Raw genomic sequence first — 24,146 nt, 5'->3', positions numbered from 1 at the left:
GAACGCTCAAGGCCGAGTTCAATCCCCAGTACCAGAAAAAAAAAAAACACAATATATATATTTGTTTATTTTGGTGGCACTGGTGTTTGAACTTGGGGCCTTGTATTTGCAAGGCCTTACACTTGCTAGGCAGGTGCTCTTACTTTGAGGCACTCTGCCGGCATTTTTTCTGTGATGGGTTTTTATGAGATAGAGTCTCACGAACTATTTGCCCTAGCTGGCTTCAAACCACCATCCTCCTGATCTCTGCCTCCTGAGTAGGTAGGTGTGAGGCACCACTGCCTGGCTACTTGGTCTTTTCTTTCTCCCTTTCTGCTTTAATTATTTTTTTTTCCCAGCTGGAAGTGTGGCTCAATTGGTAGATCACCTGCCTAGCAGCATAAGGCCCTGATTCAAACCCCAGTACTGCCCAGAAAAAACCCCAATCTATTAAATCTGGTTTTCTTATTAAGAGGATTGAATAGCTGCACTGACATACTAAGGGAGGTAGAGGGTTTCTGGGCTATAATATTGTGACAGAAGATCAGTTTCCTTTCTCTATAAGAAAACTTTGTTCATCATCATTACCAATATTTTATTAGAAATAAAATACTGAAAAGGAAAACCTTTGGCCTGGTGGAGTGGCTCAAGTGGTAAGAATGCCTGCCTGCCTAGCAAGCACAAGGCCCTGATATCAAACCCCAGAAAAAAAGGGAAAACCTTTGATAAAAAAGTAATAGTAGAGCCAGGTACCAGCTGCTCACATCTATAATCTTAGCTACTTGGGAGGCTAAAATCGGTAGGACCATGGTTTCAGGCCAGCCCTGGCAAAGAAGTTCAGGAGACCTCCATCTTCAAAATAACCAGAGCAAAGTGGACTGGAGGTGTGATTCAGAGGTAGCCCTGCGTTCAAACCTGGAATCACCCTCCCCCCAAAAAGTAACAGTAGTACCTTCTATCAAAGGCAAAGAATAATGTTTCAGGCCTGGTGTAGAACAGTAGAGTAAAAGAAATAAAAATATGTATAAAGAAAGGCATGGAAAAGATAAACCTCAAACCTCAGCAGAGTGCTTAACTCAGAATGGAACGCACATGGGATAAAGGAGGAAGCCCTGGTCTTCAGTTTTATTGGTAATGTTGCATATCTTAAAAAGACAGTGGATATTCTGTCAGCTTATACATATTTTGCATGCGTGAAATGTCAATAGGAGCTATGAAAAATTCAGCTTTGGAAAGGCTGATCCTAAGATAACAGAGGAGTAATTTAGAAATCTGTGACTGAACTTTGATTCCTGGAAAACTGCTATACGCACTTATAAAACATTTATTGTGGGGGTACCAGGTATAAAAGGCACGTAGTAACCTTTTAGTCAGTGTCAAAATCACTACCTTTTCAGAGGAGATCTTCACAAGCAAATCTACTTGATACAAAGCAGTTTCTTTTCTTGAACTGACACTGAGATATCCACTTCCAGTATCATCACTTGTTAGCAGTTCAATCTCATTCCACATGGTTCTGGGATTGGCTTGCTGAGCTTGTGACATGCAAAAATACAGAACAGATTATCTTGATGCATAGAATCCAGTTCCTTAGGAAATGAAGAGGCTTACTCACAACAGAGAAGCTAAAAAACTAATACCAACGCAGAAACACTTCTTTGTCTTCATGCTATTTCTGTGGTCATCAGACACTTTGGACCAATATCATACATAGAAATAGATTATGATTATCACTAGAGAACATGATATTGGTTTACACACACACATCAACAATTCTGATATTATCAATGTATCCCACAACATCCAGTATTTTGTGTGCTCACCAGTGTGAAATTATAGCAAGCTTTCATTTGAAACAAACCTTTAATCAGTGTAGCAACAAAGAACCCATGCTCTGATGTCAGACTGGGACATCTCAAGATAAACTTTCAAAAATCCATTAATGTTTTCACACTATTGTCATACAATTTTAGAAAAATGATAAGGGAAAGAGAAAAAAAAAAAAACAACTGGATTGGGTTTCTGACTTCACCTGAAACCTTAGAGAGGCACTTAACCATCTCATTAGGAAAGATTACATAACTTCTATTACCTGTGAACTAGTAAAATGGAAAATAATCCCTGGATCCAGAATGATGGGAAGAATACCCAAATAAATAGATTATTTTTATTAATTTAGTACACTCAGAAGTAAGTTTTAGAATCCATGAGAGGAAACTCAGTGGTAGAGTGTATGCTCACATTGTTTGAGAGTTTGATCCTGAGCACTAAGAAATGAAATATATGGAAGGGACAAATAGGGGACAATTTTTGACTTGGTGTTCACTGCTTTTGAAATGACTGGCCAGTTATCCTTGGGAGAGTACATTAGCTTCTTTTTCCTCAATTCTCTAACCTATAAAATAGGAATACAGTTGGACCTACCTAAAAGGGTTGGTTTCAGTTTTAAATACTCAACCAACAATGCTTGGATCATGGCCAACACTCAATCCAAAGTGTTTGCTAAAGTATTTGTAAAAACAGGTAACATTTGAGATGGGATTTTAAGGCTACAGGAGCTTTTTAAAGCTAGGAAGAGTCCCTACTAAGAATATAAACAAATTAAAAGAAACAAAACATGTTGGAATAGTTGTAGTGGCTAATGTCTGAGTGGGTATTAGAAGATTTAAGATAGGAGAGACAGGTGGGAGTGAATACTTTTATGGGTCTTAGTTTCCTATACAAGCTGTAAAACAGAAAAACAAACTTTCCAGGGCTGCCATACTCACTCACTCAAGGAATTTTTTTTTTTTTAAACTATTAGGTGCCAGGCACTGGTCTAGGAGCTGAGAATAGTTAAGGAGATAGAAAATGTCTTAGCCACTGTATTTTCATTCTGGTGAGAACAACAAAAATAAGAAACACATAACAACTGTTCTTGTGTCCTCTGCAGTTTTGAATGTCTAATTTAATAGGCACAACTTACTTTACAGTTCAGGAGCACGGGTCGGTGGTTAATCGACCAAGATGACGTGGCTTTTAATTGTTAGACAGTCTTGGAACAAAATAATAAGTGAAAGCACAAATAATTACTAACAGGACTTAATGCTTCGAAGTAACGGGAGCTCAGGTAAACGGGGGAGCAGGTGGTTTTACAGGACCTGATGGGGTGGGAAGGAGATGGCCAGCTGAGCTGAAACCTGAGTAACAGGAAGTCAACAATGGCAACCTTGGCGCGCGGGGTTGCGGGGAGCAGCCACGGGGAATAGAATAGTGCGCAAAGGCTGGAAAGCTTAGGGCTGCTGTGGGGCCCCAAGGACGGCAGACGGTGCAGGAGAGGTAGGACTTCAAGATGGATTTTATCTTCATAAGCCTTTTGGGATCACTGACTGCGGACTGGAGAGCAGATTAGCAAGTAAGACGAAACACTGTCAATTAGGCGTCTATCACCAACATATATGGACTGCCAGCCAAGAACCGACTCCAACCTCTCGCCCGCCACAATCAAGAAGGGAAAACACCTCGCAACGGGCTGAGGCCGCTATTACCACCGGCCCACACCCCTACCTCCCGACGACAGCGCGGCTGCCCCTCCTCACCTGCGACTGAAGAAACTTAAAAGGGAGCGCGCCAGTATTTTCACCTCTCTTCCTGACTCACACAACCGCCCGTACCCTATACTCCATCCCAAGGGTTTGAATTGGCGGGAAAATACCCAGACCAACCCCTCCTACGGCAACTAGAAGAGGCCAAGATTGCAGCGCAATCGAAATAGGAAGTTGCCACACCCTAAAGTGCTCGTAATTCCAGCTAGCGACGACGCATTCTAGGGTGTAATATCAGTCCCGCCCTCTTTACAGGATTTACGTGACGCCCTTCGAAAGCCCAACCAATCACCACCTTGAACCGCGTTGCTATAGAAATTCTTATCACCACCCCTTTTTTTTCCCAGCAAGCTGCGCGACAACAAGGGCCTCATCCCTTTTGTGCCATCCGGGTCTCTCGCGCCAGCGATTTAGTCTGTGGCGAAGCTTCGGGGTGGCCCGTACTATTGAACGCAGCTAGTGGAGGCGCCGCCTCAGCGGCTGGGACTCTGGACTATGGCGGTACGTGTCAACTCTGGGGTTTAAAGCTAGGGACGTTGTTCTGCTACCTTCCAAAGATTGGGTGAACGGCTCCCTAAAGCTGTTGTCCGCGCGTGTGTGGACAAAATGGCGTCGCGGCAGCCTTCTGCACCCGCCATCATGGCTGCCTGCTGTCGGGAGGGGGAAGGAAGCGCTGTGAATGGGGGTGGGGAGCCGCAGGGAGTGCCCTTTTTTCCAGAACTTTCCTTACGTTTTTTCCTAGCCCCAGGTTTTGCTTGGCGCATAGAATTGACCCCAGTTTACCTTACTCACCTTAGCTGGTGGCTTATACTGGGGTTGAGAATTGTATGTTTGCAGTGGGTAAAAACGGCTGGAGAGAGAAAAGATCTGGGAGTCATCTCTGAAAATGGGTCGAAAAGGCGATGTCTGTAAGGGGTCGTGGGAGCGAACCGCAGTCTAAGCTGATTTTATGCCCGCGCCCCATAATTAGTGTCCATCGGTATAAAGCTCAGTTAATTACAGAGTAAGGAGTTGGCGTGATCTTGCCGAAAGAGTAAAAATTGGGCCGACGTGGAGGGTTTACGAATTACCCGATCCCCACTTCCTCGGCTTCCGACGCGACTCGCGATGTAATCAACTTGGTTATAACGCTCGTGGAGGAGGGTTGTAAACTCCCATCACTGGCCTTCTTTCTTTAAATTTTGAGTCCTTCATTGACCCAGTTAAGAACTGCCGATCCTAACAGTAAGCCTGCCCTGCGTGTCAGATGCCCATTTCTGATGAATCATATTATTGCGGGGTTGCCTTATTTTTAGTTATCCTGTTAAAATTATAAACATTGTCCATTCCTTTTTGATGGCCAAAAATAAATAGAACTGTTGAATATAAAGTTTGGGATATCTGTTGGGAAGGGTCTAACGGTTTTCTCCTAGCCTCCCCTATATCTAATTGAATTTAGAGTAATTTTTTGGTAAGGTTTCAAAGGGTTGGTAGGCTGTTTGGTACTAGCTGAACTAATTGAATGTTTTTCACGTTTATGTATTTAAGTAACAAGTAGTGTTTTTTCTGGTTTCAACGTTTTAAAAAGCGAAATGGATTCAAACGTTTGTTTCTGCAGCGCCTCCTTCAATAAATAGAAAATCCCTTGAAATCCACTGCTTAACTTCTTTGCACTGGAAAAAGATTTATATACTATGTTACAAGCGTTACTTGGTTATTCAAGGTGTAAATTGTAGGAGATAAAGGTGGCTTTCTAATAGATGCAACAATAAATAGAAGGTACAAAAATAAAAGGAAATGTTTAATGTTGTGAATTCATATCCTTGTGTGATACTGCATCATGCCTTAATAGTAGACAACTTACTGCTGGAGTCTAGCACTGGTTTTCACACATTTTGGGAGACATGGTCTCAATGTTTCCCAGACTGGCTTCAAGCGAATGATCCTACTGTCTTACTTTGGCCAAGTGCTGGGATTACAGAAGTGTATTACCACACCTGGTGATTTTGACACATTTTTGACCTGAAGTAAATACTGGGATAGTACAACCTCATTCTAATTTATTTTACTTGGTATTTATTTTCTGACGCTTACCTTCCTTAGGGAAGAGGTTGTTGATAATGTAATTTCTCTTGCTGAGGACCATAGTGATTCATTATTCATTCAATCCAGGTTTCTAGAATCTCATTTCTTGGTAAGCTTTTTCTGTAAAGGGCTAAATGGTAAATATTTTGGTTTTGTCACCTTGTTTGCTTGCTTGGTTTTACCAACTCTTTTAAAAATGTGAAAAACAGCCGGTCAGTAGTGGCTCACACCTATAATCCTACCTACTCAGGATGCAGACATCAGGAGGATCATGGTTCATAGCCAGTCTGGGCAAATAATTTCTCATGACCCTATGTTGAAAAACCCTTCACAACAACAAAAAAAAGGGCTGGCGAAGTGGTTCAAGGTGAAGGTCCTGAGTTCAAGCCCCAGTACCACAGAAGAAAAAAAAAGAGAGAAAAATCATTCTTGGCTAAAGATCTAACCTGAAGCAATCTGCCTAGCCCTGTGCTAATGTGTATTTACTTTTATTTTCATGCTATCTTTTCTAGTCAGGTATTTCATCACTGTCCACCTTATACATATAGCTGTATTTGTTTCTACTCTATTTTATCAAATTCCAATTTAAGGGAACTTTCATATTCCAGCTTTTCTCTGACTCCAACTTAAATCTTTTTTTTTTATTTTTAATTAGAACGGGGGTTTAAACTGAGGGCTCTATGCTTGCAAAGCAGGCACTCTACCACTTGAGCCATTGCTTGGGTTCTTTTGTCACCCAGCATTAGGGATTAAACCCTGGGCCTCATGCATGCTGGGCAAGTATCCCGCCTGTACTGACCAGAAATAGTTTTAGTGGCAAACTATTAAGTAAAATTTGTTTTTCCCTCAAACTTTTATTTTCTGTGCTGAGTACCATGTTAGGAGTACAGCAGGGAATGGTGGTCTTGTAAACCAGAGAACTAATGATACTTAGAATATGGAGAACTTGGCGAATTGTGTAAGGTTGGTTTTTGTTTGTTTTGTTTTGTTTTTGGCAGTAAAGGCTGGGGATGGTAGAGTGTCTGGTACAAATGCCTTTTAAGTTAGTGCCAATTTAATGTGTTCCAGTATAACTGCTGGTAAAGTTAGCTAACATAAATTACAAATCTAAAAGCAATCATTTTCTCTGAATGCTTATTGTTAATACTTGGAGCAGACTTTATCCTTTCTCTCATTGCTTTAAAGGTTACTAGAGAGATAGCAGTATTACTATGGAAGAGCACTTACCTAACATGCTCAAGATCTTGGATTCAATTCCAAGTACAGCAAAACTAAATAATAGAAATTTATGTACAACAGTCTTAAGTACGTATGTCTCTTTGATAACATTGGTCATTGCACAGGCATGTATGGCTGCTTGGAAATTAGCTTTTTTTGGTGGGGAAGGAGGTCAAACCTCAAGGATTCAAGGATGACTATCCTTACTTCTCCCCTTTTAGAAAATTGGAGACCCCTCAACATAGTGGTACAGACCTGTAATCCCAGCATTTAGTAGACTGCAAGAGACCAGCTTGGGAAACCCTGCCTCAAAAAGAAAGAAAGGAAGAAATTGGAGACATTTTTAATCTAATTAAGAATTTTAATCATTTTCTTCTCAACTTTCAGGCTAGTGATACAGAACGCGATGGACTAGCCCCAGAAAAGGCATCCCCAGACAGAGATAAGAAAAAAGAGCAGTCAGATGTATCTGTTTCTCCTAGAGCCTCAAAACATCATTATTCAAGATCACGATCAAGGTCAAGAGAAAGAAAACGGAAGTCAGGTAAGACATAAATTTAGTTTGTTGATTAAATTAATGTGTATTCTCCCGATTGAAAATGGTTAATGAATGCATATCAATTGTTGAGAAATAACTATCTAAAGGCAGAAATTTTAAAATTTTGACTGTTGGGGCTATTAATTCCAAGATGCTTAAATTTTATTCCAGCAACATTGTCAAGATAGTATTTTCTATTACATGGATGTCCACATTATATAAATGTAGTCTAAACTAATCTATTATCCTGAAGTTCCTTGATACTCTTAAGAATGTTTTGGACTTTGTTCTTTATAACTTAATGTTAGAACCTGTGTAGGGCCTTGCACATCGCTATGTAAGCATTCTTCCACTGAGCTAAACCCCAAAGGAGGTTTCGATGTTTCCAAGTGTTCCATATCAATGTGCTGTTTAAAGATGAATCTTAAATTGATAGAGAAGACATGGTGTTTGGCTATTTCAAACTATCAGGGCTGGGGCTGATACTGGTGATTTTAAAATGCTTGCCTACCACAAGCAAGGTCCTGACTTTGATTCTCAGCATCACAAAACAAGCAAAAGCTAACATTGCTTTTGAAATCAAGATATTAAGTGAGAGATAGACCAGTACTGAGTTTTAAAGTTTGAAACTGGATTTTGGTCATTTATCCTACAAATGTTAATTCTATCTGTCTTTGAAACTGTTCAGTATTGTAACCAGTTTTAAATAGAAATTTTTCTAAACTGATATCCTATTGAGTACTTACTTATACCAAATGTATCCCAAAATGTTTATTTTCTTTTGCATTCTCCATTTCTTTTTGTTTTCTTAATTTCTTTCCTCTAATAAGATCCTTTATAAGTTCACTGTGGACTAGGAAACAAGATGAGCTAATCATAACATTTTGTTAAAATCTGTGACTGAAAGATAATGTCTCCTCTTGGTTGTACTCTGATTCATTCAAATTTTACATATGCACAATCTAGAATAATCCTGTCCCTACCATTAAAAGAATAGACAGTGGAAGTGGAAGATGAACAAGTAGAATCTGTAGTTAGCCAGGTGGACTGGAAATTGCTTTTGATACAGTATTGGAATTTGTGTTTGAGATGTTTTCATATCTTTGTGTTTATGGTTAATTTTTGTGTGTATTCTCAGATAATGAAGGAAGAAAGCACAGGAGCCGGAGCAGAAGCAAAGAGGTAATTAACACTTTGTAGGTACTTTAAAATACTTGTAAAATATCTGGTAGAAATGTTTGTGTGAATAGTATGACATTGTCAAGGTAAGTACCAAAACTTGAGATTTAAAAGGTTAATTGGGCTATATAAAATAAGCATGATTTGGATTCATCATTTTTCAAGAAGATAGTTATTTATGTGAAAAAAAAGTACCTTCAAAAAACTTAATTTTGCTATATTGTGAAAATATTCACAATAAAGATTTCATATGAAGAATATAATTGGTTTTTTTAGGCCTGTCACACAGAGCTTCCATTAATCTGAGGTCCCGAGTCTCCTTATTCCTGACAAGTGCTCAGGATTTTTAAATAGCAGCCCTTTAAGTATCAATATCCTAGATATGTGTGGCCTACCTTTTCTTCTTTAGTAGACTTAGTTCAATTTCCTGAACAGTATTAAATCTTGAAATAAGGTATGAGGGACAGCTGAAAAGATGATGGTGACACCAAAACATGAAAAAGAAAGGAAGCGACTATGTTGCAGAGGATTTAACTTGCCTCACCCACCTGAGAAGACAAGGAATGAGCCAACGAGGAAGAGCAGGAGTAGCAGTCAGAAAGGGAGAAGAGTTATGGGGGCTGGGCAAGGGACTCCTAAAACTAATGTGGGCAGGGACTTCACCTCTTCCCCTAATGGAAGCTCTGTTAAAATTTTTAATTTAGGAGAGTTTTTGTGAAAATGACTATTTTGTTTAGCTCACATGATAACATTTCTATAATAAATCATACTCAGCGTGCTAATGCGCGAAGAGACTGAACTGAAGACGCTGCAGACTCAGATAGCAAAATAATAAGCCTACTTCATGATAAGGTAACTATTAGTCATTCAAACTCCTATTTCCCTTAAATATATCTTAAATCAGTTAAGGGTTCTAATGTCTTTTAAAAATTAATAGTAATGTTATGTTTGAAAACTGGTTTGAAATAAACTCTAAAACCTCTGGAAGTTTAACCATTTAAAGCTTTTCCAGTCTGCCACTATATAGCAAACTCATCAAGAATTCCCCCCCCCCCCCACAGTTATACTATTACAGAGAACTGGCCATGAAACTAAAATTTAGCTTCTGTCTCCAGGTCTCTTATTTTTCTGGAAAATAACAAATCACCATGATAATTTTCAGATGTATCATCATGCATGTTCCAAAATGATTGGCTAAATTTTTTGCTTTTAATCTTGAATGGAAAGAGATATGCTATGGCCTATTTTGGGAACTATAAATGTTGTGTTGTGGTAGGGAAATAGTGGGCTGGGTATCAGGTCATGGAGTCAGGTCCAGTTCAACTACTGTATATCTGTGTCTTTATTGATCTCACTTGAGTTTTTATATATATATACACACATTATAAGATAGGATTATATTACAAGATCTGATTTTCTTCTTGATTTAAAGTTTAGTGATCCTGTAATGTTCTAGATTTTAAGCTTTAACTACTAGATGAGTTTGACAGAACTTAATGTGGGAAAATTAATATTTAGCACTTCCTACTTTGGCATTTGAATGATAGGATGGAGACTTGATCGTGCAGTTAGTTTTAGCTGAGTCTCAATGCTATCTTGTGAAAGCATTGTCTTTAAGTTTTCGGAGTATGAGCAAAATATGTATTACATGGTGGCCTCTAGGGATTGTAGTACCCTGATTTAACTTCCTGAAAATTAAAAGAAATAGTTGCCGTTATCTGTCTTAAGTGCATGAACTTAATAGAACTCTAAGCCTGTTGGGGTTATTGCAGGGTGGTAAGTGATTATGTCACAGACATTAAGTGAAAAGTAAAGATTTTTTTTAGATGGGGTGGCAGATTATATACCTATGAAAGGGACATTGCTACTCAGCATAACTGGAAATTAAAAGAAAATGTCTAGTAAGTAAAATGTATACTTACTGCTTAATTTGAAATGCATTTTGATACATTTCCTTGTGTCCTTAGTATCTCTACCAAATTGCTTACTTTTGGAAGTGGGATCTAGTAGTTGATTTATATATATACACGATATCTGTATTCTCTTAGATAAATATACATCAGGGATTCCTCTGGTGTAGTGGTTTTTCAATATTTCAGTTTTGGAAACCATTGTTTTTATTTTGGTACTGACAATAATTGGGGGAGCAAACTGCATTTTGGGTGTTTATAAAGAAAAAATAGTAATTACATCTGCAACATTTGGGTGATGTGAAAATAGATTTTTTTTTTTTAAATTTGCCACGCACTCCTAAGGTTACTAATGTTGCATCACAACATTTTTGTCTACTGATACCCATACTAACTCTTTTTGTTGCACTATTTTCCTGAAAGAACCAACTTCTTCTTAAAACAGGCAAGAAGACATGAATCCAAAGACAAATCCTCTAAGAAACACAAGTCTGAGGAGCATAATGACAAAGAACATTCTTCTGATAAAGGAAGAGAGCGACTAAATTCATCTGAAAATGGTGAGGACAGACACAAACGGAAAGACAGAAAGTCATCACGAGGCAGAAGTCACTCCAGATCTAGGTCCCGTGACAGGTAAGAAATTTGAGTACTATAATTTTAGTGCCTTTCAGTAACTAAGTTGCACAAAGCTCTCAATAACTCCATTATGGGGGAACTTTTTTTTTTTTTTTTTTTTTTTCTTTTTTTTTTGAGGCTTAGTGAGCCCAGGCTGGTCTTAAAACTTGCAATCCTCCTACTTTAGTCTCCCAATTACTGGTATTACAAGCATATACCACCATAGCCAGCTTTCCACAGAAAAATCTTAATGTGGTAATGGATCTTTTCTTGCTGCCTTGACATGTTCCTTTGTCACCTAATAGCTAAAGCCTTTTGGGCTTTACTTTCTGATAATCCAAAAGTGATTTCCAACACTAGGAGAGGGCTGGCCACTGGTGGCACATACCTGTAATCCTAGCTATTCAGGAGGCAGAATTTGGGAGGATCACGGTTTCAGCCTCAGGCTGATATTTCTAAGAGACCCAGAACAAAAAAATGGCTGGCTACAGGTGTGACTGAAGTGGTAGAGTGCCTAACAAGCATGACGCCCTGAGTTCAAGCCTCAGTAACCACAAAATAAAAATTAAACCACAGTATTGCCAAATAAAATTAAAAATGTTACATTACTGCTTAAGTAGTTTAAGGCAATAAATAGTCCTTTCACATTGATGTATAATGCTGAAGTCTGGGTTTTCTTGTAGATTTGTCGTTTTTGATGGGACTGGGTTTTTGAAGTGTATTTTTGTTTTGTAGTACTGGGATTTTGAACTCTGTGCCTCACACATGCTAGGAAAGCATGCTACCTACCACTTGAACCATTCCACCAGCCCTTTTTGCGTGTTGACTATTCTTGAAATAGGTCATCTGAAGTTGTTTGCCCAGGGCCGCTTCAAACCTTGTTCCTCCTTATCTCTGCCTCCTGAGTATCTAGGATTACAGGTGTGAGCCACCAGCATCTGGCTGAAATGTAGACTTTTTTTTAGAAGAGGAACTGGGTTGTGTTTCTAATTTGCTGGGGGTTTTTTCTTTTAAGAAACCAGTGTTTTTAACAGCCTTGTTTCAGAAATTCAGTGGGGAATATATTATGTATAGTTATCATACTTGGTCTAGGTTTATGTTCTTAAGTGTCATTAATACTTTGGGTAAAGCATGAATTATTGCTGGGGTCTTTTTAAAGTAGTACTAGGGGGGTTGAACTCTGGACTTGAGCTTGCTAGGCAAGCCTTCTACTACTTGAGCCACACTCCCAGCCCTGAGTGGAATCATAAGTTGGGGTAGGATAAGGATTGTGACATTATAGCTTTACTTTATAGGTCCATATTTTAGGTTATAACTACTACTATTGAAGACCTCATTTACCCTTTCTATAAAGATCACAGTAATAGTTGGGCATCATTTGCTAACACCTGAAATCCTAGCTACTTAGGAGGCTGAGTTCAAGGCCAACCTGGGAAAATAGTTCTTTAGACCCTATCTCCAAAATAACCAGAACAAAATGGACTGGAGGTATAGCTCAAGCAGTAGAGTGCCTGCTTTACCAGCACAAAACCCTGAATTCAAATCCCAGTCCCACCAAAAAGGCAGGTAGGGCACTGGTGGTATGGTTCAAGTGGTAGAGCATCTGCCTAACAACCCTGAGACCCTGAGTTGAAACCCAGTACAACCAAAAAAAAGAGACATTTTTTTTCCCTAATTTTGTTTTGTTTATTTGTTTTGGCAGAACTGGGATTCTGGGAAAGGTGTTAGTAGTGGAATCAATGTATTGGTGCTCACCTGTAGTGCTAGCAATTGGATGGTGAGGCAGGGGGTTTGATATTTGAGAGCAGACTGTACTATCAGAAAAACAGCTGATGTCAAAGAGGATCATGGTTTGAGGCCAACCTAGCAAAATGTCCTGCTGACCCCCATCTCAACCAATATAAGGCTGGGTGTGGTGGCACACACCTGTCATCCCAGCTACATGGGAAATGTAAATATAATCGTGGTCTATGCCAGCCCCATTATAAAAGCAAGACACTATTTGAAAAATTACTAAAGCTAAAAGAGCTTGGACATGGTTCAAGTGGTAGAGCACCTGCCTGGCAAGCACAGGCCAAGTTCAGAACTTAGCACCACCAGAACAAAGAGGGAAAAGAAAGGACAATTAACGAGTTCAAGTTTGTGCACTTAAATTTCAGGCGCCATCGTAGTAGAAGCAGGGAGCGGAAGAAGTCTCGATCCAGAAGCAGAGAAAGGAAGAAGTCTCGATCCAGAAGCAGAGAAAGGAAGAAGTCACGGTCCAGAAGCAGAGAAAGAAAACGACGGATCAGATCTCGTTCTCGTTCAAGATCAAGACACAGGCATAGGACTAGAAGCAGGAGTAGAACAAGGAGTAGAAGTCGGTAGGTGCTCTTTATCCTGAGTAAAATCTAATAGGCCTATCACAGCAGCTATCTTCTGTCAGTTTGAGATTATTAAAAGCGGTAGGTATGATTAAAATAAAAGTGTTTTAGTCTACAGCCATACCAGCCTTTACATGGCCTGATCTCCTCTGATCTCAGAAGCTAAGCAGGGTCAGACTTGGTACTTCTGTGGACAGAGGAAGCTTTAAATAATGTTGGTAGAAAGCATGATTAATGGCTGCAGTGGAAAGTTTCAGTGATTTCCCCTTCGAGAATATTCATTTATGTAAAACAATTGATTTGTCTACTTACATACTGGTAAGGCTTTTTAATTTATTGCTGAAGTACATCTATAAAGGATTGGAATACTCACTGCTTTTGCTCTGAGGTATATTGATTTGAGTTCTACCAATTTTGAGCTGCGGTGAATGAAACGTAATCATCCACAGGACTGAATTATAGGATGGTACTAATAACAGGAGGCAATCATTAAATTTTTTGATCATTTCTCAGGCATTTCAGTTCCCTTACACTTTCAGTTTGTTTTGGCAGTACTGGGGCTTGTGCTCAGGACTTTACGGTTGCTAAGCAGATGTCCTACTGCTTGAGCCACGCCTCTAGCCCAACGTTTCCAGTTTTGACTGCTGATAATTTTTATTCTGATGAGTGACTTTTTATCTTTGATTTTGCTGATTCTTTTGTTTTGTAATTTAAGACCTAGAATATTTGGCCTATCATTTCTCATTGTGTGCATGCAGACCTAACAAATGACTGAATAAGCATAGGGCTCTGAAAACCATTACCCAATGTAGTTATCTGTCGCAGATGCCTAAATATACTGGCCATATTCATGAGAAACTTGTTTTATTGTTTGCTTATTCTTGGTGAATCATGTAAATATAACTGCTTTTTTTTAGTGATGGTACTGGGGTTTGAACTCAGGGCCTAACACTTGCAAGGCAGGAGCTCTACCACTTGAGCCACTCCAGCAGCCCTTTTATTTTGTGGTGGGTATTTTTGAAGTGGGTTCTCAAGAACTTTTTGCCCAGGGCTGGCTTTGAACACTGATCCTCCTGATCTCTGCCTCCTGGGTATTGTAGGATACATAACTGATTTTTGTTCAAAATAAGTATTCAGCCATAATGAAACATGTAAAATAAAATTTATTACAGAGATAGAAAGAAGAGAATTGAAAAACCAAGAAGATTTAGCAGAAGCTTAAGCCGTACTCCTAGCCCCCCTCCCTTCAGAGGCAGAAACACAGCGATGGATGCACAGGAAGCTTTAGCTAGGAGGTGTGTATATTTTTCACTTAATTGTTTTTACCTTTTCAGCTTTAAGTCAATGTTCAATTGTGTGGACAAAATGAATGCTTTTAAGTCAGAGAGTAATTCACAAAAATACAATCATAGGTAGTGGTGCCTTTGTGATAGAGGACTGTGTCTTTTTTTTAAAAAAACTTTTCATGGTCTTCTCTTACTTGCACAACTAGTCTCAAATCTGGTACAATAACTTCTAATTTTGCCTTTAAGTTTTAAGGTGACAACTAAATACATATTCTAAGCGAATTACCTTGTAAAATAAGAAAATGTTTCTTAAATTTTCTACTCTTTCAAAAAACAAATGATTGTGAGGCCACATCGCAATCAGCTATAGCAGGGCTGTCTAGGTCAACCACTTCACAGAACTGCCTCAAAGTAGGCATAAAATGAAGTAAACTAAGCACATTTGCACTTTTCCACATATTCTGAAAATGATATTCTTTGGACTTGGGGTTTTTTTCTTTACGAAATTGAGTTTGTATTTTTTTTTCATTATAAAAATACAGTTATCACAATGTAACCTGATGTGCTGCTGCCCTGTGAACCCAGCCTGGCAGAAATTCAAGCTGAACAGCAGCAGCAAAGGTGTGAGCTCACCCCTTCTTCATTCATTCACCTTGGTGAATGGTGTTAGTTCCAAACCTGCAATGGCCGTTTTAATGCAACCAGTAGTATTCAGTTATATTTTGTTTCTGATACTAAAATCAGCAGACTTAGGAAATAACTTACTGCAAAATATGACTAATTTATAACATGGGCCATTGAGTATTTTCTAAGCCCTGAAGTTTACTCCTATTATATACTGTAAGTCTATTATGTTTTTGTTTTGGGATTTTCTTAAAGTGCAGTTATTACTAGCCTCTAAAACTTTCAGATTACATAGTGGTCTTGCAGGTGTGACAGTGTTACACAAAATCCACTAATTGTTCTGAATATGAGATTATTCCTTAACATTCCTCTAAATTTGAAAGGATATCTTTTGTTAATACTAAACTACAATGTATAGATTGTTTTTCCTTTGTTTTTTAATGTCACAACTTAAAGCTATTCTGGAAATGATTTCATCATCTGTGATCAATCCATATTTTATTGTTAACCCATAATCAAAAATTTTGATTCTTGAAGACAAAGTAAAGTCTATCCTGTGTTTCTTGCATATGTGCTCAATAAGGAGTAAGATTGTAAATTGTTAAATGTCTCTTTATGTAAATCTCAGTTGTTAAATACTAATATTTACTTACTGATTATCACTTTAATTTTTTACCCATGTGCCCCGAATCCCAAACAACCTCTTTCCAATCCTGACCTGTGTATCCATCATTAAAGAGGAAGAGGTCGCATTTAACTATGATTGACAAACCAAGAAACCCATGTGAAGAAAAGGGAGGGATTTCTCTTTCAGGAACTGATTATGAAGATGTTACTTTGTACCATAAGGAAATAAACTTGACAAATGTAATTAATACTCATATTTGTTAGTTTATTTAACATGAAATAGAATTCTTTTTTTTATTTTGTTCTGGGATAAATTTGTATTTGTGCTACTAGTTCCTAATGATAAATTTCTTCACCTGCTAAAAATAATTACCCAACATAGTTTTTCCCCTGTATTCTACTAGATTGTAAAGAGTGGCAGCGTTTTCTTGTTTCTTTGATTTTTCGAGGCAAGATAGGATCTAGGTATAGAGCCTAAGGCAGCCTAACCCTCAGGGTCCTCCTATCTCAGCTTCCCTGAGTGGGATCACAGGTGTGCGCCACCATGCCTGACTGCTGGCCCCTTTACTTCAGGCTTCTTTAGTTTACAGACTATAATGAAGTACACTTAAGTGATAGAATTTATTGCCCAAGTATGTCAGTTGGCCTCATTCTCCCCCAAGAAGCATTTAGGTGATTCTAGAAACTCAAATTGTTTACTAATTGACATATCCTAAAATTTCCTCAATTCTTTGTAAGTGATTTGCAAACTGTAATGTTATCTCTTCTCTTGTAGCCACCACTGGGAAAAGTTAGTTTTGTATTTTGAGGCAGGGTCTAGAGATGTAACCCAGGCTGGCCTTCAGTTCTTAGTCCTCCTTCCTCAGCCTCCTTAGTACTGAAATTCAAGCATGTGCCACTGTACCCAGCTAGGAATTTTTGATCATGTATATGTGTATGCTAAAACTGTTCTGGTTTTGATTATTCATAAATAATTTTAGACAGTATTGTGGTATGCTTCTATAGTCCTAAACTACTCTGAAGATTGCAACATGAAGGATCATTTGAAGCCAAGAGTTAGAGCCAACAGGATTAACAAAGCAAGACCCCATCCCACTAAAAATCAATGAAAACAGTTTTGAAATTGTCTCTTCGCTGGTAATTAATTTTAAAACTAGGAGGGGGCTCTTAAATATTAACTGCCAAAAATGGTGTGTTTTGTCTCAGTACATGTATAAAGGTACATGTTGGTTTTAGATTGAATGTTACTTTAAATTCATTTAACTTGTTTTTGACAGATTGGAAAGGGCAAAGAAGTTACAAGAACAGCGAGAAAAGGAAATGGTTGAAAAACAAAAACAGCAAGAAATAGCTGCGGGTATTTATCTTTTACTTTGTTAAACTCCGGACTTTTTGCTTGCAAAGTAGATTCTCTACTGTTTGGGCCATACCTCTAGCTATTTATTATGTATTTTTGACATCCATTAAAGTATGAAAAAATAAAAGTAATAGAAAAGAAGCCACCTGTAACCTCTCAATATAATATAAATTTTTAGTGTTAGAAATTCTTAGTGGTGGAGTCCTGGGGTGTTTGAACTCTGGGCCTCTCACTTACTAGTCAGGCCCCCTACAACCTGAGCCATGTCCCTAGCCTCGTTGCCCTTTTTCATACTGCAAAATTTTGCCAGCTGACAATTTGTTCTCATAAATACATAACTATAACAAAAACTTCACAACTGGCTTCCTATAGTGTTAGTATAAGAACTTTTGAGACTATATTCTGGACTGACAAAGACTAATGTAATTGGAAGAGTCTTGTTTAGAAAAGACAGCTCTACTACAGTGTAATTACCAGATCTGGCACATAATCTTTATAGGACTTAGATATACATAATGTCTTGTTAATATTTAATTCACAAATATTTCCAAATGATACAATTGCAAAAACATTTCATCCAATATAATGTAAGGAAAAGTATAAGTAGACTTTTTTGTTGGGGGGGGAGTGTGGAGTTGTACTGAGGTTTGAACTCAGGGCCTTACTCCTCTATAGCTGGGGTGACAGGCATAAGTCAATACCCAGCTTATTGGTTAAGATAAAACCTTGCCAGTTTATAGCCATTCTGGCCTCAAACCAAGATCTTGATTTGTACCTCCTGGGTAGCTGGGATTATAAAACAAAGCACACAGCATAAAAGACTTTAATTGTAGTTACAGGCACCATAGTTCATTTGCATTGAACTCCTACTTTAATATTTCCATAATTCAGCATCAGCAAAGTTAATGAGTTTTTATTATATAAGAGATCATATAAGATGAACACAAGTACTGTATTTTGGCCTAAATTAGAAATTTGTGTCTTTCCGGGCACCAGTGGTTCATTCCTTAATCCTAGCTGCTCAGGAAACAGAAATCAGGAGGATCGAGGTTTGAAGCCATCCCAGGCAAATAGTTCCGAAAGACCCCTCGAGAAACCCTTCATAAAAAAAGGGTTGGTGGAGTGGCTCAAGCTGAAGCCCCTGAATTCAAGCTCCAGTATGGCCACAAAAACAAAAATATTTTATCTCTAAAAATGCATATTTCTCCTCTTCAGCTGCTGCAGCCACTGGGGGTTCTGTTCTCAATGTTGCTGCCCTGTTGGCTTCAGGAACACAAGTGACTCCTCAGATAGCAATGGCAGCTCAGATGGCAGCCCTGCAAGCTAAAGCATTGGCAGAGACAGGAATAGCCGTGCCCAGCTACTATAACCCAGCAGCTGTGAACCCGATGAAGTTTGCTGAACAGGAGAAAAAAAGGAAAATGCTTTGGCAAGGCAAAAAAGAAGGGGTAAGTTTTTTCATTCTTCTCTTACTATTTACCCATAATCAGCAACTTAGAGAAACAAACTTGGATTTTAGAATACTAGTTTCAGGTTGTTTTCTGAGAACCTGTTTGTAATGATCTTACTTTACATAATTATTTAAAACTAAGACCCGGGCAGGGGGAGTGGCTCAGATGGTAGAGTACTTGCCTAGCAAGCATGAGGCTCTGAGTTCAAACTAGTACCACCTAAAACTAAGACCCGGGCACTGGTGGATCAAGTCTGTGATCCTAGCAACTTAGAAAACTAAGATCAGAAGGATAAGGTTCAAGGCCAGCCTGGGCAAATAGTTCATAAGACTACCCCATCTCCAAAGTAACCAGAGTACAGCAAGTACAAAGCCCTAAATTCAAATCCCAGCTCACCAAAAAAAAAAAAAAAAAAAGAAAACAAGCATAACCTAAGTTAAACCAAAGAAAAACAATATTACCATGCATTTATAATGTGGGAAGGTGGTTAGATACTTCCTTTAAAGGTACGTCCTAAGATTTGCTTGTACTGCTTTGCTACATTACTCCATAACCCGTAACATAAATCTTTGGTTTTAGTTGACTTTGGTGTTGTAGTTTTTTTGGGGGTTTTTTTGGGTTTTGTTTTGTTTTGGTTTTTTTTTGGTTTTTTGCAGCACTGGGGTTTGAACTCCGGGCCTCATACTTGAATGGGTGAAGTTCCACTTGAGCCACTCCACTAGCCCCAGCTTGGTATTCTTAAGGTCTTACTGTGTAGCACATGGTGGGTGGCCTTGAATTCACCATCTTCCAGCCTCCAAAACATAAGTCCTTGTTTTTTGGTTTTTGTTTTTGTGGTACTGGGGATGAAACCCAGGGTATTGCACGTGTTATAGGCAAGCATTCTGCCTGTAATTATAACTCTAGTCCCCATAAGATAAATCTTAGTTATAAATTCCATTAATTGAATGACTTAAATAGCCACTTATGGTAGTGCATTCCTGTAATCACAGTTACTTAGAAAAAGGAGGCCAGCCTGAGGGGGAAAGTTAGTGACCGTCATTCCAAACAAGCAAAGCGTGATTCATACCTGTAATTCCAGGTATGCAGAAGACATAACTAAGATTGCTGTGCAAGGCCTGCCAGGGGCAAGAATTTGAAAAAGTAACTAAAGCACAAAGGGGTGGGACTCTGAGTTCAAATCCCATCCCAGTACAGCCAAAAAAAAAAAAAACCAAATGCTGTGTTGGTGGTTTTTTTTTTTTTAAACTTAAAACTGTATTACGAAGAGTTAAAATACTTATAAAAGATATTTAAACTTTTGCATATTCTAAAATTCAGTGCTTCTTAACAGGACAAATCCCAGTCTGCTGAAATATGGGAGAAACTGAATTTTGGAAACAAGGACCAAAATGTCAAATTTAGGAAATTAATGGGTATTAAGGTGAGTTGTACTACTTTTCAACTTCAAACATTTCAGTGGTAACTCTGCTCTTTCTGATTATGTTCTCTAGATTAATTCAGAGATTGAATTAAACCTTAATCTTTACTGTTTAATAATGCAAATTATTCGATTTAAATTAACACAATTGTTCATTGATCATTACTGAGATTGTATTTTGAGTGAATCTTTTTTTCCTGAGGCAGTGTGTCATCATGTAGCCTAGGCTAGCCTTGACTGCTCTGTGTGGCCCAAGCTGACTTTGAACTCAGGATTCTCCTGCCTCAGTCTCTTGAGTGCTGAGATTACAGATGTATACCATCACACCTGGCTTCTTAGAGAATCCTATGTGAGCTTCTGTACATCTCTTTAAGTTAGAAAACCTTGTGCTTTTTGAGCTGTAAATGTGCAAAGATTCAATATTGACTATAATATAAAACCTAGAAAATGCTATCATTGCTCAGACTTTGGTTATTATTAAAGGGATTTCATTGAGAAATACTCAGCTTTAACTAAGCTGGGTATTCCTCTATTACCCATTAGCTCTCCGTACACTAGTCTCTGGTCTGCTCAGATGTCACGGTTTTACTGTATTTTCCCACCGCGTTTTAAAAATAGCAAAGCACTGCCATCCCTGAAACACTCTTGCCCCTAATTTCTACTTCAGTTTTCTCTTTGGGACTTATGCCACCTTAACATGTAGTTCATTTTGTATATTCTTTACCACCCCATTAATACGAAGTTAATTTTTGTTACATCTAACTGTCCTCAATACCTAGAAGGAACATTGCCTTGCATTATGTGTATGGTAAATGAATGAATGGAAATTAAATAATTGAGGACACATGTCCTAAAATGCCGTTCAACAATACTTTGTCAACATGAGAGAGTCACTGTTACTCCCAGCTTATTTCCATATTTTATGTCTGAATGTAGAGTGAAGATGAAGCTGGATGTAGCTCAGTTGATGAAGAAAGTTACAAGACTTTGAAGCAACAAGAAGAAGTGTTTAGAAATCTTGATGCTCAATATGAAATGGCAAGATCACAAACCCACACACAAAGAGGAATGGGTTTGGGTTTTACATCTTCAATGAGAGGAATGGATGCAGTTTGAAAAAGATCACTTTTAAAGTTTGGACTTTATAGACTTGTTCTGATGTCAGGTCCTTGTTCACCAAACAGCTAGCATTCTAGCTTGCATGGGTGTTGCATTGACTTTAATTTATTGAAAAATACGATATTTTGTAAATATCAGATCAGTGATACTGGTGTTAGTGTTGTAATCAGGTTAAACCCACTTCCATCAAACTTGACAGGACTATAGAAGGACAATATTTTTTAGTTCATGAATTCTACTTTTCAAATATATTAAAGCTGCGGGTGGGATACAAATCTCATACATAGATTTTTTCGTGTCCACTGTCTTGTGTACTTTTGTACTTAACCTTGTACAGTTATTTTCATCTCTTGAAACATAAAAAAATGTTACTTAGATGTTCTTTAGAAGATCTGGCCCTTTGGTATATCATCCAGCACAAATAAGCTGCTGGTGACAATAATAAAAATGGTTTTCTCAAAACTGGTGTTAATTTAAGTTACCTGGTATTCTTGTTTGGATTTGTTTTATCGTTTCTGTAGCATTTTGCAATTACAAAACACTGGCTAGAATTTTTTTTTTTTTTAAAGTTACGCCATAGGCAATACCATGGTGAGCAAAAATGTAAAAAAAAAGACAGGAGCAAACATTTATTTGAAATACTGTTTTCCTACTATTAGAATATTGGTGTATAGTATTTGTTAATTATTCCATGTTATTCAGGAAGTAGATTGATGCATTAAAGGGATGTACGCACTTTTATTTTAATAAAGTGCCTTATAACAAGTCCTTTGTATGCCCTTTGCTCATTATCCTTTGAAGACTTCTCCAACATAAACTGAACTGTTAGGGAAAAGTATTGTCACCAAATTGAAAAGGGCATAGATCTGGGGATGAGAGGAAAACTACAAAACTTGTAATTTATTTTCATTACAACAAAGTAATGATATTTAACTTACCCTTTGGAAAATCCTTTGGAGGAGGCAGGTTGAATTTGTTCAAAGTACTTGTAGATATGGAATTATCACAATGCCCTCATTAATGTATGCTAATTCAAAAATAAAAATTAAAACCAAAAGTCCTTTGGCAAACATTATAGTATACTAAATACACCACAATATAGAAATAAAACACCTCTTTTTTAGGGGGGGACGTGGTTCCAAAGTTTGAACTTGGGAATTTATACTTGCTTGACAGGCATTCTACCACTTGAGCTACTTTACCAGTCCTTTTGTGTGTTGGGTATTTTTGAGATAAAGTATTGTGAACTATTTGCCCAAGCTGGCCTCGAACCTCCATCTCCTGATCTCTGCCTTCTGAGTATCTAGGATTGCAGGTGTGAGCCACCAGTGCCTGGCTCTCCATAGTTTTCTATTAAGCTTCTCTTACCAGTTTTCAAACTGTGGCTCTTGTACTGTTTCAGGGTCTGGGCAGCATAACAGACATTTGGATTTATAATTAAAAAGGAATGATGACATTAAATTGCTGCCGAGGTAGGGCTGGTGGAGGGGTTTAAGTGGTATAGTGGCTGCCTAGCAAGGATGAGTCTTCCAAGTTCAAACCACAGTACTCCCCCCCCAAAAAAAAATGCAATTAAAATTGCTGCCCAGGAAATAATTTTTGGCAGGACAGTAAAACTAGGAGATGCTGATATTTAAGATTAATTAAGCAGGGTGTTAGTGACTCACTCGTATTCCTAACAAGCTAATCCTGAGGTCTGAGGCCATTCCAGGCAAATAGTTCATGAGAACCCCCTCTCCAAAATAACCAGAGTAAAATGGATTGGAGGTGTAGTTAAATGGTAGAGCACTTGTTTTGTAAGCAGGAAACCCTGAGTTCTAACACCAGTCCCACCAAAAATCTAAGATTTAGAAAACTTTTGGCAGTTCAAATGTTGATAGGGTAATTTCAAAGATTTGGAAAATTCTGAACCCTCCTGAGGTGATGGTTGATTTTTGATTCTACTAAGCATAGGAAAAAAAAAAATTAAACCTTGTCTAAAGAAGTAGGTGCCATGTTTCTGTAATACTACTATCTACTCAGGAGACAGAGATCAGGAGGATCCCAGGTCAAAGCCAGCTTGGGCAAACAGTTCACAAGAACCTGGTTGGGAAAATACACACACAAAGCTGGTGGAGTGGTTTGAGTGGTTCAAGTAGAGCGCCTGCTGAGCAAGCACAAGGCCCTGAGTTCAGACTCCAGTATCACCAAAAACAAGTTACCCATGACAAGAATGCTGGTGGAGTGGCTCAAGCAGTAAAGAGTGCCTGCCTAGCAAGTGTGGAAGCCTTGAGTTCAAACCCAGTGCTGCCAAAAAAAACCAGGTTGGTAAAAGAGAAGTAGAAATTGTTTTATACCTAATTCCAAGTAGAATTAATAAGTTTCATAGGCCAAAAAATGAAAGTATTTGTTCACTAATATTTTGAGGGGATGGGGTAAATCATGCTTGCAGAGCCAGGCCCTGTACCTCCTGAGCCACTCCACCAGCGCTATATCCATTCATTTCTATGAGAAACACTCTTAGTTCTCCCACTCAGTTACTCCATCAGTTTCTCAAAGGTCTGGGTTGAGACTTTTCTCAAGACAAGTCCTTGACCCACCTTCTCCCTCTTCATTCTTCATACAATCTCATCCTCCACCACAGCCATAGTTGCTTTTCATGAAAACCTGAGTCATCCAAATGTTCACATTAAGTTCAGACCATTTATATGAGCCTGATCCAAAGATCCAGCTGCCTAATACACATTTCCACTGGATCCTTCAATCATTTAGTCAATATACCAATCATGACCAAAATGTGTCAACAATTTTGGGGGATAAAATTACCCCC

The 24,146-nt window shown here is 38.4% G+C and overlaps 2 protein-coding genes across 7 annotated transcripts in view; one reads left to right on the top strand and one right to left on the bottom strand.

Annotated features, from left to right (window-relative positions):
- Kntc1 (kinetochore associated 1) overlaps window positions 1-3,760 on the bottom strand; it is a 74,600-nt gene extending 70,840 nt beyond the window's left edge. The window contains exons 1-3 of one of the 5 annotated variants that reach the window (XM_074060925.1): window positions 3,558-3,757; window positions 2,945-3,013; window positions 1,369-1,514 (exon numbers count right to left, since the gene is read on the bottom strand). In XM_074060925.1, the coding sequence (XP_073917026.1) occupies window positions 1,369-1,491 (123 nt within the window). In that variant the 5' untranslated portion in view covers window positions 1,492-1,514; window positions 2,945-3,013; window positions 3,558-3,757. Of the gene's footprint in view, window positions 1-1,368; window positions 1,515-2,944; window positions 3,014-3,557 lie in introns of all 5 variants that reach the window. The other 4 variants (XR_012443510.1, XM_074060927.1, XM_074060924.1 and 1 more) reach the window with 4 other exon arrangements.
- Window positions 3,761-3,904: 144 nt separating this feature from the next.
- On the top strand, window positions 3,905-21,921 carry Rsrc2 (arginine and serine rich coiled-coil 2). 2 transcript variants are annotated; one of them, XM_020159471.2, is made up of 10 exons: window positions 3,905-4,064; window positions 7,233-7,389; window positions 8,522-8,565; window positions 10,918-11,108; window positions 13,250-13,453; window positions 14,626-14,748; window positions 17,268-17,347; window positions 18,563-18,795; window positions 20,132-20,221; window positions 21,155-21,921. In XM_020159471.2, the coding sequence occupies exons 1-10, from the start codon at window positions 4,059-4,061 to the stop codon at window positions 21,332-21,334; spliced, it is 1,308 nt and encodes a 435-aa protein (XP_020015060.1). In that variant the 5' UTR covers window positions 3,905-4,058; the 3' UTR covers window positions 21,335-21,921. The 2 variants fall into 2 exon arrangements, with proteins under 2 accessions (XP_020015060.1, XP_020015062.1); XM_020159473.2 differs by lacking the exon at window positions 3,905-4,064 and adding an exon at window positions 9,337-9,414 and having other exon boundaries at window positions 7,294-7,389; window positions 10,896-11,108.
- Window positions 21,922-24,146: the final 2,225 nt, after the last annotated feature.

The sequence above is a fragment of the Castor canadensis genome, chromosome 18, assembly GCF_047511655.1.
Source record: "Castor canadensis chromosome 18, mCasCan1.hap1v2, whole genome shotgun sequence".
Lineage (NCBI taxonomy): Eukaryota > Metazoa > Chordata > Mammalia > Rodentia > Castoridae > Castor > Castor canadensis.
Note: the sequence above shows the minus strand (reverse complement) of the source record. Positions and strands in the feature narration are given on the sequence as shown.

Bases quoted from the DNA above. Each gene is read 5' to 3' on its own strand.
- Rsrc2 (XM_020159471.2), top strand. The intron at 8,566-10,917 runs GTAATTAACACT...TTCTTAAAACAG, and splicing joins GCCGGAGCAGAAGCAAAGAG to GCAAGAAGACATGAATCCAA. The intron at 14,749-17,267 runs GTGTGTATATTT...TGTTTTTGACAG, and splicing joins CAGGAAGCTTTAGCTAGGAG to ATTGGAAAGGGCAAAGAAGT.